General features: G+C 37.4%; 1 protein-coding gene across 6 annotated transcripts in view; it reads left to right on the forward strand.

The window, feature by feature from the left end:
- Positions 1-355: 355 nt before the first annotated feature.
- Positions 356-25,869, forward strand: part of ndrg3a (ndrg family member 3a) — a 35,314-nt gene continuing 9,800 nt past the window's right edge. For 2 of the 6 annotated variants that reach the window (XM_079858137.1, XM_079858134.1), the window contains exons 1-3: positions 356-487; positions 16,057-16,130; positions 18,462-18,494. In XM_079858137.1, the coding sequence (XP_079714263.1) occupies positions 16,074-16,130; positions 18,462-18,494 (90 nt within the window). In that variant the 5' untranslated portion in view covers positions 356-487; positions 16,057-16,073. Of the gene's footprint in view, positions 488-16,056; positions 16,131-18,461; positions 18,495-22,011; positions 22,331-25,869 lie in introns of those variants that run through there. The other 4 variants (XM_079858135.1, XM_079858138.1, XM_079858136.1 and 1 more) reach the window with 2 other exon arrangements.

Raw genomic sequence — 25,869 nt, forward strand, 5'->3', positions numbered from 1 at the left:
ATTCTGTCATTATTTACTCAAGTCTTTTCAATACTGTAGCCTATGACTGGAAACGGTATTCCCTCAATATACTGCATTATGATGACGGTATGCTTGTTTAAAGCTGTTGAGATTGGAAACAGTTACAATAAAAGCACTTTGTATGCATATGTGTATACTTGGTGTACTGGTGATTTCCTTTAGTCGAAAAAATATTGCGGAACTAAAGAAAAAGACATAACTGTCGATAAAGACGTGACACGATATCCATATAGATAACCTCACGGGGGCGATAATTCGCGTATGAGGGGGTCTTCCAAACGTCGAGTGTAATGTGGGTAGCCCAGAAGGCCCCGCCCACCGAGTGACATCAAAACACGGCTGCTGGCAGAGACTGCGAGCAGAGAAACGTGCGGACGAGCCCTTCTACCAGCCTCCGTTCACTTCAACATCTTTGTGGGGGATTTTTCCTTAGTCAGATCCTAGTATTGTTCCTCAAGACTGTTTGGTGAGTTAAATGCCTCATTTTAGAACTGAACTAGTACGACGTGTTCTTGGAATATAAACTAAACTGACAGGAATTGTGTGATATAATTTAGAGTGATAGTGTTGGTCATCTTCTCTTCAGCGACCAATGTAACGTTAATTCCATTTAAAATGGCTCCATGTTTTTAAACTGCTGGGAGCCACAGTAACGTCGATTTCCACCACAACAGCCGCTGAATTAGACAGGAGAGAAGAAACACGCACATTTTGATTTATTATAGATCGATTTTTTTCACACATCCGACACCAAGGATGTTGCCAAAAATAGAAACTTTTTACCTCATTAGATGTAAGGGGTTGTAATTCGGTGCGTTTTATCCTATTCGTCGCTGCAGATGTTTCATAGTTTTCAGATGGTTATCGTATAGAACATGAGGGCCAGCTGCAATCTATTCTATTGAATATGATTTTTCTTTGTGTACATGTGTATATATATATAACAGTTTAAATGAAAAATGTGTTGTGTCTGAATTTGACTATTGCTAAATTATTTACGTCAGTCTAACTTTGATTTGTGATTGCTTCGTCTTCCTAATTTTACCCTATAAATGTAAAATTCATATATATATATATATATATATATATATATATATATATATATATATATATATATATATATATATAAAAGATTTCTCGAAGGACGCCGATGTATCAAAGACATGCGGATGAATTTTAGGCTGATTTCGATTATATACGAGACAACTTCCGGCATGTCACAAATGACATTGTCCTCGGTCACCTGCTCATGGGAAGGTCGCAGTGCTGATGATGTGAACTCCATGTGCTCGCAGGTGTGCTTTTCCAGCACACTCAGACAATGTGGTAGTGCACTACACACTATTGACACAACAAACAAACAGCACTAACCTGTTGTTATCATCAACACAGGTCTCCTATGAAATCCCTTACAGTCTTTTTGCTGAAATTGTTTGTCGTATCTACATTGAAACGTCGATTGTTGTTTTAGTACACAGTATTTGTGTTAATCAGTTGTATTCAAGACAAAGCTTTAACCGATCTTTATGCTGCTGTTTGAGATGATGTGAATTTCTATAGAAATCCAATGAACTTTCTACTCAAACAATCATTTCACATTTTGACAGGTATAATTAATAATGGTACGCTTCCTCATTTCCTCGTAAACATCCATAATTGCATATGGAAAGCTAGTTATCCATGTTTACCTGTCTGTTATTGTCTATGAAGAGTTTGTGACTGAGGTAACACCTTTTTAGTTTGTTAACACCCCAAAATAATGAATGTGTGTTTAACTCGTTTTAACTGTCATTACGCTGTAAGTTTTAATTTGACTTATTTTCTAAAATGTTTATTCCGTGTGTTTCCTATTACTAAAACATTACTTCAGCATTTAAACATCCCTATATGGAGAAGTATATTTGGAGAGAGCGAAAGAGAGAGAGAGATTTGGTCTGTTCCTGCAGGTTGGCGTGTAGAGATAGATAGATGTCAGGGAATCCTGGGACTCTCGGGAGCTGCGAGCTTTAATTAAGCTATGCTCAGTTCAGTCGAGTGTGCTTACAATCTCAATAACTCTTCTTATCAGGATTGTGGACCAGCACGAGGGCCAATGAGTATAGCCCATAGTGCTATACAGAGATAAAGGCAACACTTCATCTTAAACTGGCCATAATGAATGTGTCAGATCTTATTTGAATGTAAAACATCATATTTTGGTGTGTGTGTGTGTTAGTGACAGATGAGGCAGTAAGTGCAAAGTACACAGTATAAGGATAGAAAATTCTGTCATTACAGAACAGAACAGAACAGAAACCCCATAGGGTTTTTATTTTGAATCTTTTTGCAGCACTTTGTCGTACAAGGCTCACACTGCTGTTCCTTTAAATAAACTAAGCAGTACATTTCCACTCTCCCTCATAGCATCTTCTGTAAAGCACCTGCTGCAGGTGGAGCAGGATCACAGTTGTCAGGCTGTTGAGTGTGTGATGTTGTGGACAGATTCCAAACTGGTCCTCCAGACCGTCCCTCACTGCAGCGATGTGCAGGACCGAAGGGACACTCTGTAATACTTAATCCGTTTTCATTTCAGATTATTCCTCACCAGACATGGCCTAAATGAACATATAAAACTGGCTTTAATGTACATATTTTTCTTCATAATATGAGTTTATCCATTCAAAAGTTTGAGGTCAGTAAGATTTTTTTTAAGGAAATTAATACTTTTAAATTGATCAAAAAAGACTGTAAAGACATGTATAATGTTACAAAAGTTTATAATAAATGCTGTTTTTTCCCCCCAACTTTATATTCATAAAAGTATCCCCCAAAAAATGTATCATGTTTTCAACAAAAATATTAAGTAGCACAACTGTTTTCAACGTTGATAAGGATCGTGTGACACTGGAGTAATGATGCTGAAAATTCAGCTTTGCATCACAGGAATAAATTGCATTTCAAAATGTAACAAAATAGAAAACTGTTATTTTAAATTGTAACAATATTTCACAATAATACAGTTTTTACTGTATTTTTGATCAAATAAAATTGCACAAATTTTCTTTCAAAAACATTATTTTACTACCCCAAACTGTTGAACACAACAGTAATGTACATAGTGTTCCAGGGTCTTTCAAACAAAAAACATAGTAAAACTTTAGTACTGTTTTTCTTTAAAATTATACTATTAATTGTTTCAATTGGTTTTAAAAGAACTGGTTGTATTTTGTAAGATGGTAATGATTTAATATAACCTCACAGACCAGTGTTAACTGAAAAACAAATTGGTTGTTTGCATAGTGTATTTGCTGCATAGCGAATATGATTCTCTGGAGCGTTTGTTCCCTTAAGTGCAGTCTAGTGGAGAGAGAGGAGAATCGCAAAAAAACATCAAACGTCTCATTTGTTTAGTGATTCAATTGTGGAATTTCAATTTTTTTTCAGTAGATCTATTGCATTGCACTGCTCTCTCCCCCGTTTTAACCTTTATTATTGTCAGAAACGCTGTGGAACTGGTTTCGGCAAATGGCAGCCGTTGTTAGCATGACTGTCTGAAGATTTGTGAGCGTTCCCTGTGACCTTAATTTTTTCGATTCTGCTGTTGCTACGTGAAGCACTCGCTTTTTCTCATTTTTAGATGTTGCACCTTGTTCAGCTCAAACCCATCTAATATCTGACCTACAAAAGGCGAATCATCCCTTTCTCTGAGCTCTTTTAATCAATTTCAACAGCTCGATCTTCGTCTTATTAACATTAAAGGTCATTCGTTCTGGCCTGTCGCACGTGTCTGGTGGGTTTCATGTGGTTGTCCTGGATTGTGGCCAGCCCACTAAACTTGTGTCTTTGGTTTTGTGCCATGTTTCTCTTTCTCCCATAGTTCCCTCCTCCCATTTTCACCTTGACAGCTGTGCTTCTGCATGATGGCTCAATATCAGGCTGGCCTGCTGAGATGTCTCAGTCTATTCCATCAAAATGGTCATCAGATTTCACACTGACCCGGCACTTTTTCAGACCACAGCAGAGGCTCTTATTTTATTTGCTCAGTGGATATTCATGCAGCTCTTGAGCAGTATTTTGCACTGGATCCCTAAGGACTCAGTGCTCTTAAAAGCAAAACATATAACAATCCTTTTGTAAGAACAACTGCTAGTTCTGCTTTTGCAACGTTTTTTTTTTTGCATGAGCCTCAGTTCAGTGTCTCTTTAGCTTTTACCCTGAAATGTCTAGTGTGTTATTAATAATAAACGGTGTAAAATAAACTACCATTCAAAAGTTTAGATGTTGTTCAGATGAAATCTGACTGGGTTCTCAGAGCACTTCCCCTGGCCCTGCTGAAGACGGACAGTGGGATTTCCCTTTAGTCTGTGCTAATGCAGGTTCTCTTAAATACATTCAGGCAAGGCTCCTCCACATGGCAAATGTTTAGATTTTATTTATGTAGAAAGTCATTTATTGTAGAAAGTCATTTACCCAGCTGACATCTTGCCTGGACAGGTTAGAAATGTATTTTTTTGTCATTTATCAAACCAGATTAATCTAATGCATACGGCCCATGCTTTGTGCATCTATAATGAGATAAAAAGTAAATGGAATATATAGAATGTAAATTATATATGTGCACACTATTTGTGAAACAAAATTTGACCATCTGCTTGTTTGAAGGCTTTAGTCCCACACTGTAATTTAACCTACTTTAAATCCTCATGCTTTCGGTACAAAAACCGAGGCCAAAGCAGATCCTCTGCAGAGACAGATGCATTCTGTGATGGGATTGTTTTGATGTCACATATGTCCCCTAATAAACATGACTAAAACATTCAGCCTTTCACTAGGGTAGGCCTTGTGCTGTCTGCACAAAACATCATGAAAGTATGTGTCTGGAAAGAGGACCTTGCAAAAATGTAAACTGTACATAGTACACTCAAAAAAATGCTGGGTTGTTTCTGTAAACAAATTGTTGGGTTGACTGTGCTGGGTCAAAAAGTTGGGCTGTTTGGGGTACTGTAAACACATTATTGGGTTGATCATGCTGGGTCAAATGAGTTGTAAGGGGGTCATTCACAAATAAACCACTGGTTGGGTTATTTTGACCCAGCAACTGGTTACTTTTTTCATTCTTTGCGGAACTTTCTGGATTCTTCACTTCTGACTCGAGGAGCACGCCACTCGGAGCAGGCAGTGTTTTATGGTAAGTTAATATGAATGTTTACCTATATTTTTAATAAGTTGTGGTGGTAGCACCAAGCTAATTTCACTGTTCAACATAGTCTTTGATATGGAAGTGTGAGGGGTAACTATTTATTTCTGTGAAACATTAAATAGCCACAGCTAGCCGATTAGAATTTTTGACAAAATGCCACGTTAAATCCTTAGTTGAAATTAAACCAGCTATGTCAGCAGCCTTTTTGAAATATGCAGTTTAAATTCTAAATTCATCATGTAATTATCGTAGGCCTATTCATTGTGGACGTTACGTATTTAAAAGTGAGATAAGCGTTTTGTATGAAATCCATACGCGCACTTTCCTCACAGGGCTCGCACGTAAAATCAGCGGGAAATGAGTCTCTTATGTAGGCTAGCTAGAGAGTTGTGAGTGAAAAGTCTGCTGGCGTAGTTTTAGAAATACTCGTCAGAAGAAGTGACTGAGGTAAGTTCCAGCACAGTCTGCGTGTGTTTTCTGTAATGTCTCGAACCATCGTTTCTGCCAAAAAAAGGCTTTCAAGAGCTTGATATAGCCTAGTTTTTATTATGTAGGTTATGACTTGCAATCTTTATATACAGCGACTGAGGAAAGGAGAAATAAATGGACAGGCGTCAGTTTTGAGAAGAAAATGATACCCGTTTAGTTGAACGAATGATCGTCAATATTTAAAACTTAAAAAATGCAAACTTACATGATAGCCTACCCGAAGTATTTTATTGTGTGTAACATCTAAACGAGGCGATCATCAGCGCCAGTCAGGAGATTACCGAGCAGCTTTGTGGGTTTGTGAGTTTTAACGTTAAAGACACTATCAACATTACAGTAATATTTTACTTTTAATAAAGTAATGTTTTATTTGAATGCCTTAATGTTGATAATATTTGTCCAAATTACTCTTTTATTACTATTACTATAATTCAGTTTGCAAATACTGAATACACATTTTGTTTGTTTTTCACATTTGGTCATTTAATGTTTGCAATATTTTAATTGCATATTCAATAATAAATTGATACTTCCACAAAAAAAACTTAACTTGCATGTCAGTTTTATTGCAACACTCTAAGTGATTGTCTGGGAAGCAGACACACTCTGTCAGTTTAAATCTAAACTAAAACGCATATCTTTTACCTGGCATTCATATAGAACATTATACATTTCTATTATTCAAATCAGTTAAATGATTATTAGGCTGCATAGGTCAGCCGGAACCGGGGACACTTTCCTATAACACCTGATGTACTCATTATTTAATAAGAAGAATGGCATCTATGCTAATTTTTGTCTTTCTGTTCATTCTAAAGTTTACTGAAGTCAGCCGGATCCAGGCCATATCCAGATCAGAAGGTGGACCTGCGCCTGGACCCATCCATGACGCATCCCTGAAGGGCCAGCCTCATCAGCCCTGTGAAGGCCTCATCTCATCGACACGACTGATCCTCAACAAACTCGTCTCCATACCCGTGTGATGACTCCGACTTCCAACCAGATGGAACTGGATAAATATTCTGAATTTTCTTATTCAATCTGACCTCTGACCTGTAATGCTGCCTGAATCATAATCATACACTGTTCGCTCGATTGCCAGAGGAGAACTGAACGACTGAGCCTGGTTTCTCCCAAGGTTTTTTTCTCCATTCTGTCTCCTGATGGAGTTTTGGTTCCTTGCCACTGTTGCCTTGGCTTTTGGCTTGCTTAGTTGGGGACATTTAATATACAATATTATTGATTTGCCTTAAGGTGGACGATGATGCAATTTTCTTCTAGAAACAAACTTTGTTGTATTATTTTCATGTTACAGTATTACTGTGAAGCTGCTTTGATACAATCTGTATTGTAAAAAGTGCTATATAATTAAAGATGACTCTACTTGACTTGTGTAATCAACAGGTGAGGACCAACATGGTTGAATATTTACAAAATGAGATGACTGGTGAATTGCTGCACATTCTGTGCCTCAGGGATGAAATGAGGGGGACATGTCAGACCTTTGACATTGATTAACATTTGTATTCAATAACGAGAAGTATTAAAGAAATGTATAAAATTAAAAAAAAATTAAATGAGATTGAAATCACATATACTGTGGCCTCTCTGGTTTATTGTATTACAGAGATAATAATTATTTTACATTCGTAATATAACAAATATTTGTTACTAATTTTATTAAGGCAATGAGACAAGAAATAACCCAGCACATGAGTAAGACTTAACCCAGCAAGAGGGTTAATTTCACCCACTGGTTGAGTCAAATGAATGACCCAGAAATATGGGTTAAATGGTAAAACCCAGCACTTGGGTCAAACCAACCCAGCGCGTGTTCTGTCCAATAGTGACCCAGCGGTGTGGTTAAGGTTGGGTTATTTTTTAACCCAGCAGTTTTTAGAGTGTATGTTCAATGTATCTGTAGGCTACCATATGGATTTATATTATATACTATACCATATACGATATTATGATATTGTAGATTTTTGTAATTTGTAGGAATTTTTGTATTTGCAGTGTCCATTGTTCTAAAAATTGCTCTAAATAGAAAGAATAGCCAGGTCCACACCACAGCTATAACGATAATGGCACAAAGAAACGATATTGTTTGAATCACTTTCGGAATAGTTTTTTTCCTGCTGATAAATGATAAAAAACCTTGACAGCCAATCAGAATCCATCCTGCTTTAAAGAGCTCTAGAATTAAAAGCGGCAGGCGACAAAACTGTGCTTATAATAAACAACTATATTGTGCATTGATGTGGACACTAATATTGTTAGTATCGTTATAGTTGGTGTGAACCAAGGCCGTCAATTGGGTATGGCAGAGTGTGGTGGCTGCTATCAGTGATGCGCGGGTTGATCCAAAATGAGCGGTCACCCGCGGTTACGAGTCATCCCAAAATATTTTTAAAGATATTCGGGTCGCGGTCGGTCGGGTCGTTTGAAATCGGCCGCAAATACACAAATGTTGTGCTTGTGAGAGCTTCAATTGGGCATCCACGTGGCGAAATAGCCTAAGCCTACTAATACAAGTGGGAAATCCTTATTTACCTTTTGAATGTTGAGCGAACAACTTTTGAATAAATGCTGACGCGGGACAAAATGCCCGATTTCCCAACAAGTTGAACTGAGCAATGCCATTGTACCATTTTAATAGGCTACTTTTAAACGCATATAACCTAGCTCAGTAATGTCAGTTTTATGTATTTTCTGAGAGGGGGCGGGATTTTTGTTGGGAAAGTCGGGGGAGAGACGCACACTTCGATTAGACTGGATAAACACATGTAGCATCTTAATTGTTAAGAAAATGAAACAAAATAAATTAATAAATCAAGCCTTTATTTCATAACACTAGGCTATATCATACAGCATCCCTAGTTCCTACGTCTATGGCCCAATGACGCTACGATGTCGATGAGCATTTACTACTTTAAAAAAAATGCGGGTCGGGTACAATTTATTTATTTATTTATTTATTTTTTGCGGTCCGAGTTGCGGGCGGGTTAGTTGAAAACGTCGGTCGGGTGCGGGTTGTTTATACATTGACCCGCGCATCACTGGCTGCTATACCTTGGCTGCCTGTAAAGTATAGGATCAACCGAGTTATATTACTATGTGTAACATAATTTGTAATTGTTTAATAAAAGAGAAAAGCAAGTAAATTAAAATGATCTGGTTGTTGTATTCGTGCCATGTTCAACAGCGGTGCAAATGTGGTATTTACAACGTGATTTTGCAGCATTGAGTGAATTGTAGCGTTGTAGCCAATCACTGGTATTTCTGTTGAAAATAATGACCAATAAGTGGTGTTTAAGTTACTGGTAGTGAGAATCCGCTCAGTAACTCTCAAAACGCTGCAATCGTTTTTCTTTAGCTCAATTTTACAAAGTTCTGCACATGCACAAATCCTCTCATTATAACAAACAAAGCATAACGCAAATAAAATATTAATTCATCACTCAATTTGCACTGAACTGATTGACAGCTTCAGTGATATTTACTCTGTGTAATTTCATTCACAATTTGAAGAAAAGTTTGTTTTTCATGAGACTTTGTGACTTTTCCAACAAACTTTAGTACAAAAAGTAGATTTTTAAATAATAATGATTTTTATAATGTCTAAAAATAAATTCAAAACCAAAACGTGTGAGAAAAAAAACTAAATTATGGATTGGAAATGGCTAATTAGCCAATAAGTGCTCCTCTGTCGCCATCTACTGGTTATAATGTAATTTAATTTTTTTTTTTTTTTTTTTTTAAATAAAAGTTTTTGTTTTTACCAAGTATTAGTTTTCATGAATCTACAGTACAAATGAGGACAATCTTTGAAGGATGAACAAAAAATGTTTTTGGTCATCACATTAAAACTAACATTTAAATGAAAAAGAAATATGCAGACTTTTGAGAAGTCCTTGAAAATTCGTTCTCATAACAGTGGTCTACAACTGTCTAATTTGCTGGGTTATGATCAATATCTGATTCGTCTTTGGACGCACCACACACACTTGTCGTATTTTAAGGTTGGTGCAGTTTTAAGGTTGGTTAGTTTTTGTCTCAGCTATCGGTTTGCATGGATATCAGTTTTTATGCATTTCAATTTGTCTAATGGCTTCAATATGTGTAGATTTATCAGTTTTTGCCATAATCTGAAAATAATTATCAGTATTGGCCTGCACTTTAAAAATCTGTGCATCCCTAATTATACATCATCAATAGTGGTTCACTTCTGAGTGTTAGGACGGACTTTCAAACTCCTTTTAGTTGTGAAATGTACTGAAGTTCACAATAACAGAACCCCATGTACCCTTTTTAACACCAATCAAGTGATCCGAGCTCTAATGTCAAACAGGCTCGGGTCCGCACCAAAAGCATAGTGTGAAATTGCCCTTAATTTAAGTGTGTGTGTGTGTGTGTGTGTGTGTGTGTGTGTGTGTGTGTGGGAGGCATAAAGATGCTTTTACTGATGATGCCAACAAATAGTAAGCTTTAAATCAATACAGTGAGTGGCTTTCTCTTCTAATAAGGCTAAACATTGTGACCCTTCAGGAATAATGCACTCCGTTCAAAGCATTCTGGGAACTCTAAGAAGGGTTTTCGCTATAGTCTGCATTATATATGAAAAAGAATGTATGTGATTGCATGTGTGTATAAGAGAGATTTCTGAGAACACTTAAAGGCAGACAAGTATCCTCATATACCCTTGTGTGTATGCAAGTCCTTGTTTCTTCAGAAATGACAGCAAGGAAGTTGCTTAATGTATAAGGAAAAAGCCGAAGTATGATGGATGCGATACTGTGAGTCTGTGACAGTTTGCGTCAGCATGCAGGGTGTCCCTCATCCCTTAGTGTATGAAAAGAGAAAGAGATGGAACTCATTTTTTGGCAGAGAGTTTAGTGCATCGGCCGCTCTCTGCCACCACAAGAGCTTTATAACGGAGTGTGTGCGTCACCCTATCACGCACACAACTGCTTAGACCAGGGGTTTCCCTTAATTCAGTTAGTGATAGAGGGAGCCACAGAGATGGAGACGAAAGCAGGAAGAAAAAGGTGACAGGGAACATACAGGCTGTCTTCAGAATAGCAAATCTAAAACCTTCTACTAGTGGCTTTTCTCAAGCAGTCTATGTTTTCTTTTAACATAATACATAGAATCAATTGGTTAAATTGTTTTTATTTCAGTCTTTATGCATTTTATGTATGCTATTGCTAATATGATCTTTTTTGTATTATTATGAAGAGGGTTTCATCTTTTAATCTTATGATATTTTAATTATTTTTATTTGTTGCCATTTGAAGTACTTGGTGGTTGTTGTAATGTTTTTTTTTTCTCTTTCTTCATTTTTGTTAACACTTTACTTAAAGCCTTTATATATTATGCATTATGAAAGTATTTTTATTGCATTAATTATGCCTTGTTATGCATTGAATGGTCTCATAATTATAACCACTGTTATAATACATTATTAATTGAACACACCTTTAGAAGGTATAATGTATTAAAATACACAGCAAACAACCAATTTTAGACGTAACAAAGAATCTGCAAATATTATAATGCATTTTAACTTTGGTTGCAATTAGTTATGAAAATATATAAGGCGTTATACATAATGAATACCCCTATAAAGGCTTTAAGTAAGGTGTAACACTTTTTTCAGGTATGATTTCTAACATGTTTGTGTCGTTATTATTTGGTTTGAGTGCCAAAAGTTAAGATGTTGCTATACAAAATTATATTACAAATGCAAAATAACCTTATATAAGTACTCAGATAATGCCATTTATTAAACATTGTCTAATATTTATAATTAAAAAGCACTATATATTGTATTAATCTATCTAAAAATGGCATATTGGAGGGGTATAGAATGTCTTTAGTAAATAATATTAAATGATATTAATAATATAAATAATATTTGATAAACTAATTAATAAATGAATAATAAAGTGAAAGATTAAACGGAAATGATAAATATACTAAATCCATACTGAACCCATAATACACGTGTACTTCATTAATAAACATGACATTACCTCAACAAAACTGCACCATGCTTTGAAACATATGTCATGGCATGTTGTGAAGTATTTCACAATATTTCCGATCTGGTAGGCATTATAGAGTGTGCACTGCACAGTATGCTTTACCTGGTGCACTTCCATTCTGACCCTAGTCATCATAGGTCATGTCTCTCAACTTCCCTGCAAACCACTTCCCACTCTCCCTGCAAAGAGCCGGGGATTCAGAGGAGATTGGACTGGTTGAAATTTAACACATGAGAATGCATTTAAGTGGTCTTTGGTGGATTCCTGAGAACAGGAACAATGACCTTCCACGTAAAAAGAGGTTGAATTGTGACAAAAGTTAATGGAGCATGTGCTGCCGATGTTACTTCATGATTTGAGTTCTGTTACAAACAGCAAGTGGTTAATAATCAACTATAAATATAGCTGAAAATCAGTAATGAGGACTGGGCATGTGGTGGTATCAAATTTTCATGTTGCGATAATCATTGAAGCTTTCATCGCGGTACGGTATTATCACGATTTTGAAATAAGTTATTATTTATTCTATCACGCTATTCTCTTTATTTCACTTAGTCTGTGATTAGCTAAATGTGTGGAGACAATTTACAGAAGTCCTCCCTGGAACAGGCCTGATCAAATCACTGTCTGTGCTAGGAAAACACACTGTGTGTGTGTGTGTCTGTACAGGTGTGGCCAAATATCCTCACGTAAATAGTGAAATATTATGACATCAACCGAGTAGTGAGGACATTTTACTAATCCTCACTAGTTAAAAAGTCTTAAATCGGCCAAAACGTGTTTTTATTTAAATCTAGTGTTGTTGTTTTTTCGCACATTTTGTGAAGATTGTGTTTAGGTGAGGGGTTGGGATAGGCGATAGAGAATATCATTAACCTAATATAAAATCGATGGAAGTTTATGCAATATCCTCGCTAATATAGTGAAACAAACGTGTGCGTGTGTGTGTGTGGGCTAGAAGGCCTCTTTACCCACATGTGACTGATTAACAGGGTGTTTGGAGGGGCTTGTTAGGGCTGAAAGTTGATATTTGTAGACAGTTATCTGTGAAATAGATTCACCAATGCCCTATAGTAACGTTGTCATCTGACTGCTAGCTCTGATCATTTTTTTCTGGTATTTTCTTTTCGCAGCTGTGTAGATACACATTTTCTCTGAAAATCTCTGAAATATGAGGCTGGAACCCTGGGAAGTGTTTTTACATGAGTCACATTTCTTCGGACAGCACAGTCCTCAGTTATGCAATACACATGGGAAGATGCTGGTGAATCAGGGTTTGTTTTGCTGTAGGTTTTACCTAAAGTAGATTTTTCATCTATACTCAGAAAAAGCCCTGATTTGATGTGAGAAATGTAATATACAGAACTATGGGTGTCTGTGAGTCTCAGCTTTCTGAGTCTTCATTACTCCTTCCCGTCCCTTTGGGAGCCCACTCTGAAAATAAACATCAGCCCTTTTGTCTCTATGGCAACAGTTTTACACTTCACTGAATGCACAACTAGAGTGGGCGGAAACTGAAAATGACATCGATTGCGGTTGATAGTTTTGGTGAGGAAGTTAACTCGGGTTAATGAAGCAAGTCAAATCTTGTTGATATGAAATCTTGACACTGATCTTGGCAGTATGTTTTAAAAAAAATATATGAATCTGCTTGATAATTCCAGCCGGAGCCTTTCAGCTCAATCTTGGGATTACAATCAGTGGCCATGATTGCAGTTTGACCTTTGCCCTCTGTCCAGATTCGTGGACCATGCGCAGAAGAATCTTGGACTTTTGTGGCAAATCTTTGGCATGCTGAACATTTGTTGTTTTCTTTTTGTGTCACTCACTCCTTGTCTAAATATTATTTAATGCCCTTCATCCGGATTTGCTGCTGGGATTGCAGAGGAGATTTCCACCTACTAAGCTTTCAAATCTTAATGTGTGCTAGTAGTTTTCTCGCTTTTTACGTAATGGAAGTTTAATTTCATGCTGCTCTGCTATTTCATTGATGAAAGGCACTGCACTGACATAAGGGAAGCTGCTAAACAACTTTAAAAAAAAAAAATAACTGCATTTTGCTCATTATTGTACTGTACATATTTGAGGCAAAAAAGGTTTTGAAAACTGTTACAGGATGTAAAATATATACATTCCACCTATATACACTTCAGGTCAGTTAGTTTTTTTAAAGAAATTTTTCTTTACTTCCTTACTATTATTCAGCAGTAACACATTCATTTATCAAAAGAGATGGAAAAGACATTTATAATGTTACAAAAGCTTTCTATTAGGGGTTAAACGACTTCAGATTTTTAAAGTCGACATTTATGTGATGAAAGTCGACGTCGACTAGTTGCTGATGACGTCATTAATGAACAAATAAGCCTGAACCACGAGTTGTGACTTGAACGCGGGTTGCCTTGTGCACAGCTATGGCATATGACTATTGCTCCTACATAACAGCTTATTTTTATCAGTTCTTTCGTCTTTGGTTCATTATAAATTTCTCACAGATTTCTGCTTGTTCTAAATCAGATACAGATAAAGTAGCATAGTAAAGATTACATTTATATGAATGTATTAATAAGGAAGCGATTGCGTGTGAATTAATTCTACCTGGAAGTGTCTCTCTAATAGTGACGCTGTGGGTTTTAGTTACTAAGAAATGTATGCTAGAACTTTTACGTTTCTAAGCAATTTTATTGATAAATCACAGAACATTGTTGACAGTACATTTATGTGCATCTGTCCGTAATGTGCGAGCTATGTGTGTGCGTTACAATGCAGCAGCTCATTAGTTTAGAACAGCGATTAACTTACGTCTACAATAAGCTGTTTAAAACGTGCATTCTCCCAATTTTGAGCATCCAGATGATATAATCAAACATGTCTTGTGGAGCGCCCTCAGAGTATGCATTTATTTGTCATTTTAACGATTTTGAAATTGAGCGTAAATGTGGACTATAAAGATTTCTTATCCTGTTGCGCCCTCTATAGGCCATGATCAGCGATGAGTCGACGTCAACCTTAAAGCGTCATGGCTAAGTCAGCTAGTCTGTGCAACCCCTACTTTCTATTCATCAAAGAATCCTGAAAAAAATGATGGTTTCCACAAAATTACTAAGCAGCACAACTGTTTTCTCAACATTAATGATATTAAGAAAAGTTTCTGGAACAACAAATCAGCATATTAGAATGATTTCCTAAGGATCAAAAAAAATTCTGTGAAGTGTAATTTTTCACATTACTGTTTCTTAACTGTATTTTAAAGCGGCAGTGTATTCTTATCAATTCTAACCAAAATTCTTGATTAAAATGTTTTAAAACCGATGGCTCATCTGATGGTGGTGCATCAGTCCGTTGACGGTGTTACAATTAAAGCAGCCAGTCACGTTTGGATCCGTCCCAAGGTCAGGAAGGTCAGAACTATGATGATAGACAGATGAAGCTTGTGGAAGTGGGTTAAGCCACGTCAGCATGTCATTCCACCTTACAGCATGATCTCAGCAGATCTCAAAAGGCACATCATTCATACCGAATGTCACATTTTTTGTTGCATCTAGGTTTGTATTTGATCATGCATCATATTTCTGTAGGTCTCACCTTGAATAGAGATTGAAAAAAACATAAGGTGGGCTTCATTTGCATAGTCACTCACTAGCAGCAATCAAACAGAAGGGACGCAAATAAAAAAACAATTTGTGTGAACGTTCCTGTCTCAGTCCTTGTAATGAATACAGGAAGTGATTATACTGGAAGAATAATTTAAAAAACTGATCCTTTCATAAAACTTAGCCTTCAGAATGTTAATCGCAGACCGGAATCATGCAACATTTATATATTAACTAGCAAGCAGACTGTACACTTACATCAAAACATCCCAGTTCCCAAGGCAACGGGAAAAGAGCAAATTTAATTGTAGAGACATTCCCTTCGGCTCTCAGCTTTTATTACTGTTTACCGAGAGTGTGTAACTAAAGGCTGTTGTGGGCTGATACCCAATCTCAGGTCTGCCAGGTTAATTAAAAATAAAAAGGGTGACTGCACTTGCGCGTGATTACAAGGGTGGAAATTATTAGAACTCTACTAAGTACATCGCAAAGCGTGTTTTATTAACAGAAATTCAATACAAAGCTCTGTGTTGACTCAGGTGAGGTCTGCTGCAAATGTGACGCAACGTGAGATTTGTCTGGCAATGTTGGGCTTTATTAGACTAGATTAGGTTCAACTGAAACAGATAGTGTGCAGTGCACATTGTTTTTTATTTACATTAATAAGAAATAGTGTTGGTCATGTATTGTGTTTCATGAATGTGCTTTTTTCTTCTTCTTTTTGTAGTTCAGACAGATACAGAGATGGATGAGTTGCAAGATGTTCAGCTCACCGAGATCAAGCCTCTGCTGACCTACAAGGTGAGATAAACATATCAGAAACATCCATCTCACACACACACACACTAGTATGCCCGTCTACTGTATACACAATCATAAACAAGATATAACTATATATTTTACTAGTGATACCTCTGTCAGTTTTGCACGACAAACACATCTTCTTTCCTTGTGTACATACCGTTTTTAGGTTTGATACACCTACACATTTTTATATTAGTTCTATTTATTATTTTTTGTAACTTTTATTATTATTATATTAATTTTTCTTTTTTAATACATTTTTGAATAATAGTAAAGCCATCAAATTAAAGTAAAATGATAGTAAAGCCATCAAATGATCGTGAAAAGACCACGTGTAAAGGCCCTCTGAAACGGTTTCGATTCGATATCGGACAAGTGTAAATGCATCTGGTTGTTGAAGCCACATATGCAAATTTTACTCCTCTCAGAATGGTAAAAAGTAAGCGTGTGAGAGTGTGTTTTACCGGCTCCCGGTAGCCAGATATGACCGCGCTACTCCAACACACATCACCACAGAGTAACTCAGTATCTCTTTAGCAAAACGACGCTCAAACTGAATAAAAAAAGTAATAATAGCTGGAAATGATACAGCTCCAACTCAAGGTTTAGAATTTCCAACCCATTCCTAAAGTCATTCTCTCTATTTTTACAAAACTTTTACAAAATCATTTGTTATAAATCTTGCAAGTCAGCAAGATGTATAGTTTAAATCAGCAGAATTTGCAGCCAGACTTTGAGCCGTTTCTGATATATATGCACATAAATGTATGAGGAGCAAGATCTAACACAATATAAAGCCTATAGACACTGCAGAGCTCATACCTCTTTTCTCTCTGTAATGCATTGTGATGCTCACGCACACATGCCACGTCTCACGACTCAAGCATTACACATCTGTGCCACACTCTCACGCACGTCTTTCCTCCACGGCTCCTCGTGTTAGAGATCTGTGTTTTCCTGTAGCTGAGTTCCTCTCTACCCCTGCGTTTTACTTCATCAAACTGAATAATTCATGTGAGAGCATGGAGCAAGTGAAAACAAATGGAGATGGAAAAGGGACGGATGGGGTGGAATAGTAGTGAAATGGTTTAAGCAAGAGAAAAAGTGGAAGGATGGGAATGGGGTTGAGGTGCCAAAAAATTATGCACAATTAAAGATATTTTCAATCCATTCCAGAATCATTTTTTTTCTTCCTGCTGCCCTAATTGGCAGAACTTTTCATAATGGCATCCCAGGGTTTGTCAGTTAAATCTTGCTATTAGTTTTTGCCACACAGCATCCATATCAAAAATCATATTTCTAAAAATAGAAATGTAAATGTCATACACCCATTAGTGCTGAGCGAGGCCACCAGTATAACGCAAGAGGCAAGAGACAAATGTTGTATGGGAGGTCCTTCTCTCACTTTAAACTAATGAATGGGCTAAACCATAGAGCAGCCATAGGGTTAATTTTTTTTTATAATAAACTAAGCTAAAATGTATCCAATTTGACAATACTGGTTGGAAATTATTTCATTGTTTTATGTGTATTGACAGCAATAGTTTTCCTTTGGGTTTTTAGCAATACACAAATGGGATGGGTAGAAAAAAGATAGTCAACTTAATAGTAATATTTATAATTGTATAATATTTTTCACATAACGTTTACACACATTTATAGTTTATTCGAATTATTTTCATTACACTTGCAGGTGGGTGTTATTAGTTTTTTCCTTTGAAATACAAAGAATTGTGACCGGCTGTCAAGTTCCATAAAACACCAAAAATGTATCATAAAAGTGTCATAAAAATCATCCATACACCTTAATTTTCTACTTTTGTGTTCCACTGAAAAAAAAAAAAATCAGCATAGAGGGGTTTAAAAAGACATGATGGTGAGTTAATTATGACGTAATTGTATTTTTTCTTTATTTATGGCCTGGTTTCACAGACAGGGCTTAGATTAAGCCAGGATTAAACCTTAGTTCAATTAGGACATTTAAGTAGCTTTTATAAACGTGCATTAGAAAAAAAAAACATTTCTGGTGTGCATCTTGAGACAAAACAATGGCACTGACATATGTCAGTGCAAGTTGCTTTCAGTTAAAACAGCTCAAACATGCATTTTAGTCTGGGACTAGACTTAAGCCTTGTCTGTGAAACCGGGGTAAATGCGTGAGCTGGAGAGACTCACTGACCTCTCACTCCATCTAGTGGTGTCAATATAAAGAGCAGCAGTGGCTGGGAGAGAATAATTGATAATATGATCAATATTTAACATTGTTAGACATTTTTTATGCACCTCAATGAGTAAGGAATAATCAGATATCATCTCTTTTTCCTACAGAACTCTCAGAACTTCCAAGACTTCGACTGTCAGGTAAGAATCTTATCTTACATTTATTTCATTAGTGGATGAGATAAAAGTCAGTTTTAGCTCTTAGATGCTCTGGTTTGTGTGCAAAAACAGACAAGTGGTGGGATAAGGATATTTTAGGCTGTTCAACCTTCATATTTTAATATCAAAGGTGTTATTTTGGGAAATGCATACTATTTTGGTGTTGAAATAAGACTCACTGGAGGATATGAATATGTGCTTTCATGATACTGTGTTTGTGTTGAAACTTTGTCACACCAGGATTCTCAGCTCTGACAGCCATCAACTTTGTATAATTGAAACAGGTCAATTTTAAAGAAAACAAGACAATGTTGTAGTTCTAACTTAAGAAGGTCCTCAAGAACTTAAAGGGATAGTTCACCCAAAAATGAAAATTCTGTCATCATTTACTCTCCCTCAAGTTGTTCCAAACCTGTATGACTTTCTTTCTTCTGCTGAACACAAAAGAAGATATTTTGAAGAAAGTCGGTAACCAAACGACTGATGGACCCCATTGACTTCCATAGTAGGAAAAAATATATACTATGGATGTCAATGGGGACCAGCAACTGTTTAATTACCAACCTTCTTTAAAATATCTTCTTTTGTGTTTAGCAGAAGAAAGGAAATCATACAGGTTTGGAACAACTTGAGGGAGAGTAAATGATGACAGAATTTTCATTTTTGGGTGAACTATCCCTTTAATGCATCCTGTAAAGCATATCATAATTATCCTCATTATTCTATTGAAAGTTGATAATGATGGTGGTTGATATCTTGAAATATAGATGTATGCATCATTTACAAATTCATATCTGATTGGGTTTTTTAATGTCTCTGTTGCAATGAGGAAACGGAAATACATCGTCGTGGATTACATTCTCCTCTTTCAGTGCAGGGGTCTCAGATGAGCTAAATATAGCCTAGCTCCTGCAGCTGTTGAAGTGAGCATGCTCAGACTCCAGCATGACCTGGTCTACATTATATAGTGGCTTTAGTATTCCTTACTCAGCAAGCCTCCATACACAAGCTCGCACACATTAAGCGTTAGTCAGATGATGGGCCGACACCGAGCCAGCCAATCCAATCACACAGTAGCATTGAGTGCTGCAGGACACCTATATGTGCATGAGATGGCTTTGGTTTAAGGAGGGACTGCTCTCTGCTGGTGAAGAGAGGTAATGCAGTCTGAGGGGCCATTCAAGGCAAGGCAAGGCCTTGTTTTTATGCATTCCACTGCCTTGCTTCTCGCATTTTTAACCACAAAAACACATTTACTCTGTGTAAATGACCTCTCTCTCTACAGCCATCCAAAATATAGTGCAAAAGCCAGAAGATAAAATTGAAACAGTCTATCGCCATTTTTATAGCATAGATGGTTTACAGAGTCTTATAGGTTTAAGGTAAAATTATAAAAAGTCAGATTGTGCTTTTTTTTTGTTTTGTTGCAACTACAGCTTCTTTTTTGTCCCAAATGTTTGTTTGAACAGATTACAGACTAATGGATTACATCTTGTTTTTGATATATATATGAGGTTCATTTAAACGGCATTGCAAAATTTTAAATGTATAATTATTCATATTATTATTATTATTCGTCTTAATAGTGCTATTGCTTTTTTTTCTTTTGTTAGCCAAAATACTTAGATCTCAGTTGGTGATTCAGCTCTCTGAGCCCCCTTTTGGAGACCCCGTTTTTCCCTCTGCTCTTAGCCAATAGTAATAGCCGAAGCATCTTGTGTGAATACTGCAAGTCATCACGACAGGTTCATCATTATTCAGAGACTATTTCATCCTATAGAGGGCACCAGAAGCTCAGAGTAGGCGAAGTCATATCCTTGCCTTTAATACAGTGTCATTGACGTATTAAATAATATTCAAAATAAGCAAAAGACCGCTGCCCAGTAGAAAATAATCATTTATAGCATGATTTCATCTCTGATTCCCTGTTCTTTGAGACCTTCTCTCAGACTCAGCCATCAAATAGGAATATAACCCAAATGCCTAGAATCGTATTGACCTCTCTCTCTCTCTCTCTTTCTGTGTCTAGTTTCAGAGTAGTTTCGAATGTAAATTATATTTTGTTGATTATGAAGTTTCTAGTCAGTCTTGACAGGCCTTCATAAGGCCGTGTCTGTCCATTTTGCCCTCTGGTGTGCACACGTTCGCCTGAAGGTCACTCGCACACGGCACGCTCCGCAGGACTGCACACTGAGACGGAGAGAGTGGCTAACACAATCTGATTTATCACTGAAGCTGCAGGTCCATCAATAAGTAATAAAACCATGGGTTACACTTTATTGTAAGGTGTTCTTGTTACAGTTTAAGTATACATTTAAGTGCTGAGTAATATTAATTAGCATGTACTTACTGTAGGGTTAGGGATAGGAATAAAACACTGTACATACCTTTATAAACGCATTGCTTTATTCCAATCCACAAATGCTGACTTCTTTTGCCTTATGTGTTTCAGCTCCAGTTGTGTTAGCTTTCCCTGACTATTGCTCCTCAGATTGTGTTTGTCTACGGCGGCCCCTGGGGTGCAGCACAGAGGCTTACTGAATGAAAAACAATGTTTCAACCTCATCTACTGATAAATGGAAGCAAAGCAAATCAATAACCTATCAGAGCCCAAGATCCGTAGAGAGATTGCTAAGATGATATACCACAATGCACCTCTGCTGGGTCATAATTCCTTCAGTGGGGACCAACTGTGTTCTGCAACCGTGATTATTTATTGCAGTGGTAGAAAACACAGTGGAAAAAAACATTATTGTAAATCCAAGGACACTGATAATAGGTTTAGTTATTGTTGTTGTACTGATTTGATGGCTCATTTGAGTAATTAGTTGTATGTAATTATACAATAAAGTATTGGTTCTTAACGTGTCACAACCTATAAATGGGTCACAGGTCTAAATGCATATGCTGTCACGATCGGTGGTTGCATTGATGGAGATAATCAAGCAATAAACCAAACAAGGTGACACTCAACTTAACTTTGACTTCAAAAACCATGTGTCCAATCAAACTGTAAGGTATCTTATTCTATCATTGATGGGTGAGTTTACATGTACTCATCCTGGGAAAGGTAAAATAAATATTAATAAATTGTAAGGACATTTTTGTATAGTTTCATGTGATAATCAATTATGCGTTTTATTATTGGTCTTAGCCCCCACTTGATAAAATCAAAGGCAACTCTGAGTAAAAAAACAAACAAAAAAAAAAACAGTTGGGAACCCCTCCCATGAATAAATTGATTGAATAAATTGATTTGCAAGGTCAAATATCTCTGCATTTTTTTCTCTTGTTGAATCTGAAGCTGTGAACTAGTTGCCCCCACCCAAAAACAAATCATAAAGTGCAGTGGAGAGCATCATCCCTTCCTCGCCCTCTATGTGTCTGCCCCACCCTCTCATCCCTGCTTCTGCCACCTCCCGCCCACCTGACTTCCCCTCGTCCAATCAGAGCAGGGCTGCCGTATGCATGAGCAAGCACTGCCTCCCCAGCGCAAACCGCAGTCACTTCTTTCTCCTCACTCTATCTGCATCTCAGCAGTCTCTCCCTCTCTCTCTTTCTCCCCCTCTCTCTCAAAACATACCTCCTCTGTTCATTTATTTCACTCTCCCTCTCTCTACTCCTCTGTCTCCCCTCCCTCTTGGATCTCTGCCTAGCTACTGCTCTCCCTGTCCGTTCCCCTCCATCCCTCCTTCAGCCACTCTCGTGGATCCTCCCATCTCCTCCTGTCTCCTCTCTGAAGCTGTCACTGTCTCGTGTGTGGAAACATGTCAACCGTTCTGGATGTGGAGCAGAATGCATGCACTGGAAATGCAGTGGTGAGTGTGTGTATGTGTGTGTGTGTGTGTAAGAGAGATCTCTACAACTGACAGCCGAGGCTGATTCCTTACTCCTGATTCCTACTGTTTTAGCCCTGATATCCTCCTATGTTCTAGCAGAAATGTTTGTATGTGCCATGCATGTCGTGGTTGATGTGTGAGCCAGTATATGGGATTCTTTCCAGTGAGGGATTGTGTGTTTTCTTGCATTAGTCATGCGAGTCATGCGCCTCTCTGCTTGTTTACCTTACCACAGATTAAACCAGTCAGAGACTAAACTGTTAGTTACAAAGATCTTCAGTTTAGGTGCTTCAAATGTACAGGATTTACACTAAAATGATATGTTGGTGCAGTCGAGGGATTGTCAAGTAAATAAGGATTTTGTGTATTTAAATATGGCACAAGTCCCGAGACATCATCAAACGGTCTAATAGGTCAAGCAAATCAAGGGCATTTGATTTGGAGCACTTAAATGCGCTAGCTTTACTGGCAGGGTGTGGTTGAGAGTATACTGTGTGTGTTTCTAGAAATGCATATGGATGGTGTGTACTAATATCTGTGTATGTGATCTCTCTGTCTGTGTGTATAATAGTTATCTGCCATCAAGTTTGTGCTGTGTAATGGCTCCCAGGCTTGTGGTCTGTGATTGATGCTATTAGCTGGAGGAGCAGGAGCGGGGGTGGGGGTGGGGGTGGGGGGGGGGCAAAGGCTGGGACTGTTGGCTTGTATTCATTCATATACCTTGGCTTAGCCTCTGTTTCCCAAGAGAGCTGTTTTGATTGTCCTTTTGCCATGTTTGAATGTTTGCATGCAAGGATGTAACCACATATTCAGGATAAAAGGGTGCTAGAGACAATTATTTAAGTCAACCATTAAAAAAAAGTGAGTCCAATAGTAATTTGATTATTTTGTAAATGTGTCAACTTCAGTTTGTATTGTTGTTATGGCACTGTTTGAATGTAAGAAACATCTTTATCCAGTTGAAAAGACTTGGACTTTGTGTTTTGGATGCTCCCACCAGGCTTCTTGACTAGCTAAACCAGCAACTTACTTGAATTTCTCCAGAAAGAATAGGCTGGTTGATCAGCATTTCTTTATTGTGAACAGCAGGTTGCAGTGCTCCCTAGTCGATCGTGATTTTTTTTTCCTTTTGAAGAGCACAGAGGAAGATGATGCAAGCGTTTGATATCAGATCATATTATAGGTTGTTTATGGTATATATGGCAGAGTTTAGATCACCTTCTACAGCTTATTGTAGACCTAGTCAGGAATCATGATGACCCATCACTATTTGTCCCACTGAATTAGTCATCTTCTTTTTTCAGGCTCATTCCTATTCTGCCCCTCTTTCCAGACTCTCCCACACTCTCTAGACCCACATACAGGGTATAAATGTGTGCATGTGTGTGTCTGAAAGATTGAGAGTGTGTTTGGCAGAGTGAACAGGAGAGACTTTTTTAAATGTTACATTTCAGAGTCTCCCACTCTCTGGCCTTGATCCCTCACGTCCCCGAGAGCTGAAAACATTCGGACACGTTCCAGTGCAACCAAATTTAAAGCCAAGCACCAGACATTTGTTCATTCAGCATGCCTAGCTGCAAGCGCTACTCAATTATACCAATTTTTGATATCAAGTATTACCCTATAAAATAATTTGATGAGCACAGTATTTTCAATTTGCTATTGAAACTGAACTTGAATAATAGCAGGTTGGTTTTAGTTATATCTCAGCCATGAATCATGATTTGCTGCTTGCTAGTTGAAGGTGGTATTAGGGGGCGGGACATTCTCTAGAGACCATTTGATTGAACAAAATCTGTGTAGTGCAGGATGTCATCAATATTTTTGGCTTGTTTCTCTGTAAGAAGGACTGTACATTTTGCTTATATCTGCATAAATCTAAATTTTGTCAGTGTTTGAAGTCATGATGAAACCGCAGTAGTGAGTGACCAATCTTTAATTCTGTATTGGAAAGCACATCCGAGTGAAATGGATTATCGGAAAAGAAAAAAAATGTAGAGCACGGACTTGATTTTTATCTGTCGGTCGTTGATTGGCTGGAAGCAGATCTGAATGTGAGCTTGTAGTCGATTACAAGAATGGGGCAGGGTTTATATATATATATATATATATATATATATATATATATATATATATATATATATATATATATATTATATACATATATCACCAGAGAGAAGTCTGCCGTTTCACCGGAAGATCCAGTTATGATATTAATTTAAAAGTTACAAGATCAGTTTTGGTTAATTTCCATTTAATGCCAACTTCAACATATAAGAAGATGGCCCCAAAGCTAGAAAGGTATTAGCAAATAATAGCCAGTCACAATATTGTGACTCTTATTCACACAAAGAGCTTCAGTGTAGAAGCAAATTTTTTTTCTTACCTCAGGACTCCTGTGTCTCTCTGCTGTGACTCATTCTATAATTGATGGAGAGGAAGCTGTGATGCGCAGAACACACACACACACACACACACACACACACACACACACACACACACACACTCTCTCTCTCTCTCTCTCTCTCTCTCTCTCTCTCTCTCTCTCTCTCTCTCTCTCTCTCTCTCTCTCTCTCTCTCTCTCTCTCTCTCTCTCTCTCTCTCTCTCTCTCTCTCTCTCTCTCTGTGTATATATATACACACACACACACTTATAGTCCAACCTTGTTATATCCTTGGTATATACATCACTGAACATGAAATGATGAAACTCTATCCAGGACGTTAGTTGGTCCTCCCTCAATACAAGGCCCAGGACAACATTCCCAGTTTTCCCTCTTGACTACTGGCCTATCTCCTTCTGGTGATTATATAGATTGAATACAACATTAAAGCAATTCTAACTTTATGTCAGCAGATATTGATCTGAAACTCTCTCATTAATCTCTTTATTAGTTCTTCTCCTGTTGAGGAATCTCTCTGCTCTCTCAGGCATATGACGGCTCCATCTTGGTTTATACCAGTTGGGTTTGAAGGGTCATATGGTTAGGGACATCACAGTCTGGATAGACTGACATGTAAACCGATCAGTTGGTTAGCTTTGTATTTGCAAAGGAGTTATATGAAATAGACTCTTTGAGATAATAGCTGTAAGATAACTTGAGATAACTTGCTGTAAAAATAGCAGAAAATGTGTAGACTTTGTAATGAGAATTTCTATCCATACAAATTGTGATATACAACATCTGGTTGACTTGCTACTAAAAATTCTCAGGAGCTGCATAAAGCAGCCATTTAGATTGTAACTGGTGATTTCAGCCATTTTTGCTTTCCAGTTTTATGTGCAATATAAATCTGACAGTTCTGTGAATGTTAAGACTCAAAGCTTAACTCTGTTTGAAAAGCACTCACTCTGTTTCTCATGAGGCCTGCAGTGCGTTACAGTTCTGCATAGTCATACTCGCAGGATGATGGTTTTGTTCTGCAGCCGCTCCCAGTGATGGCTCGGAAGCATCCGGCCAGCGTCCACATTGATATTTTTGATTTGACCAGAGAAAGTCTTTCTGTTTAGAGGTTAT

The sequence above is a fragment of the Squalius cephalus genome (genome assembly GCF_949319135.1).
Source record: "Squalius cephalus genome assembly, chromosome: 22".
NCBI lineage: Eukaryota > Metazoa > Chordata > Actinopteri > Cypriniformes > Leuciscidae > Squalius > Squalius cephalus.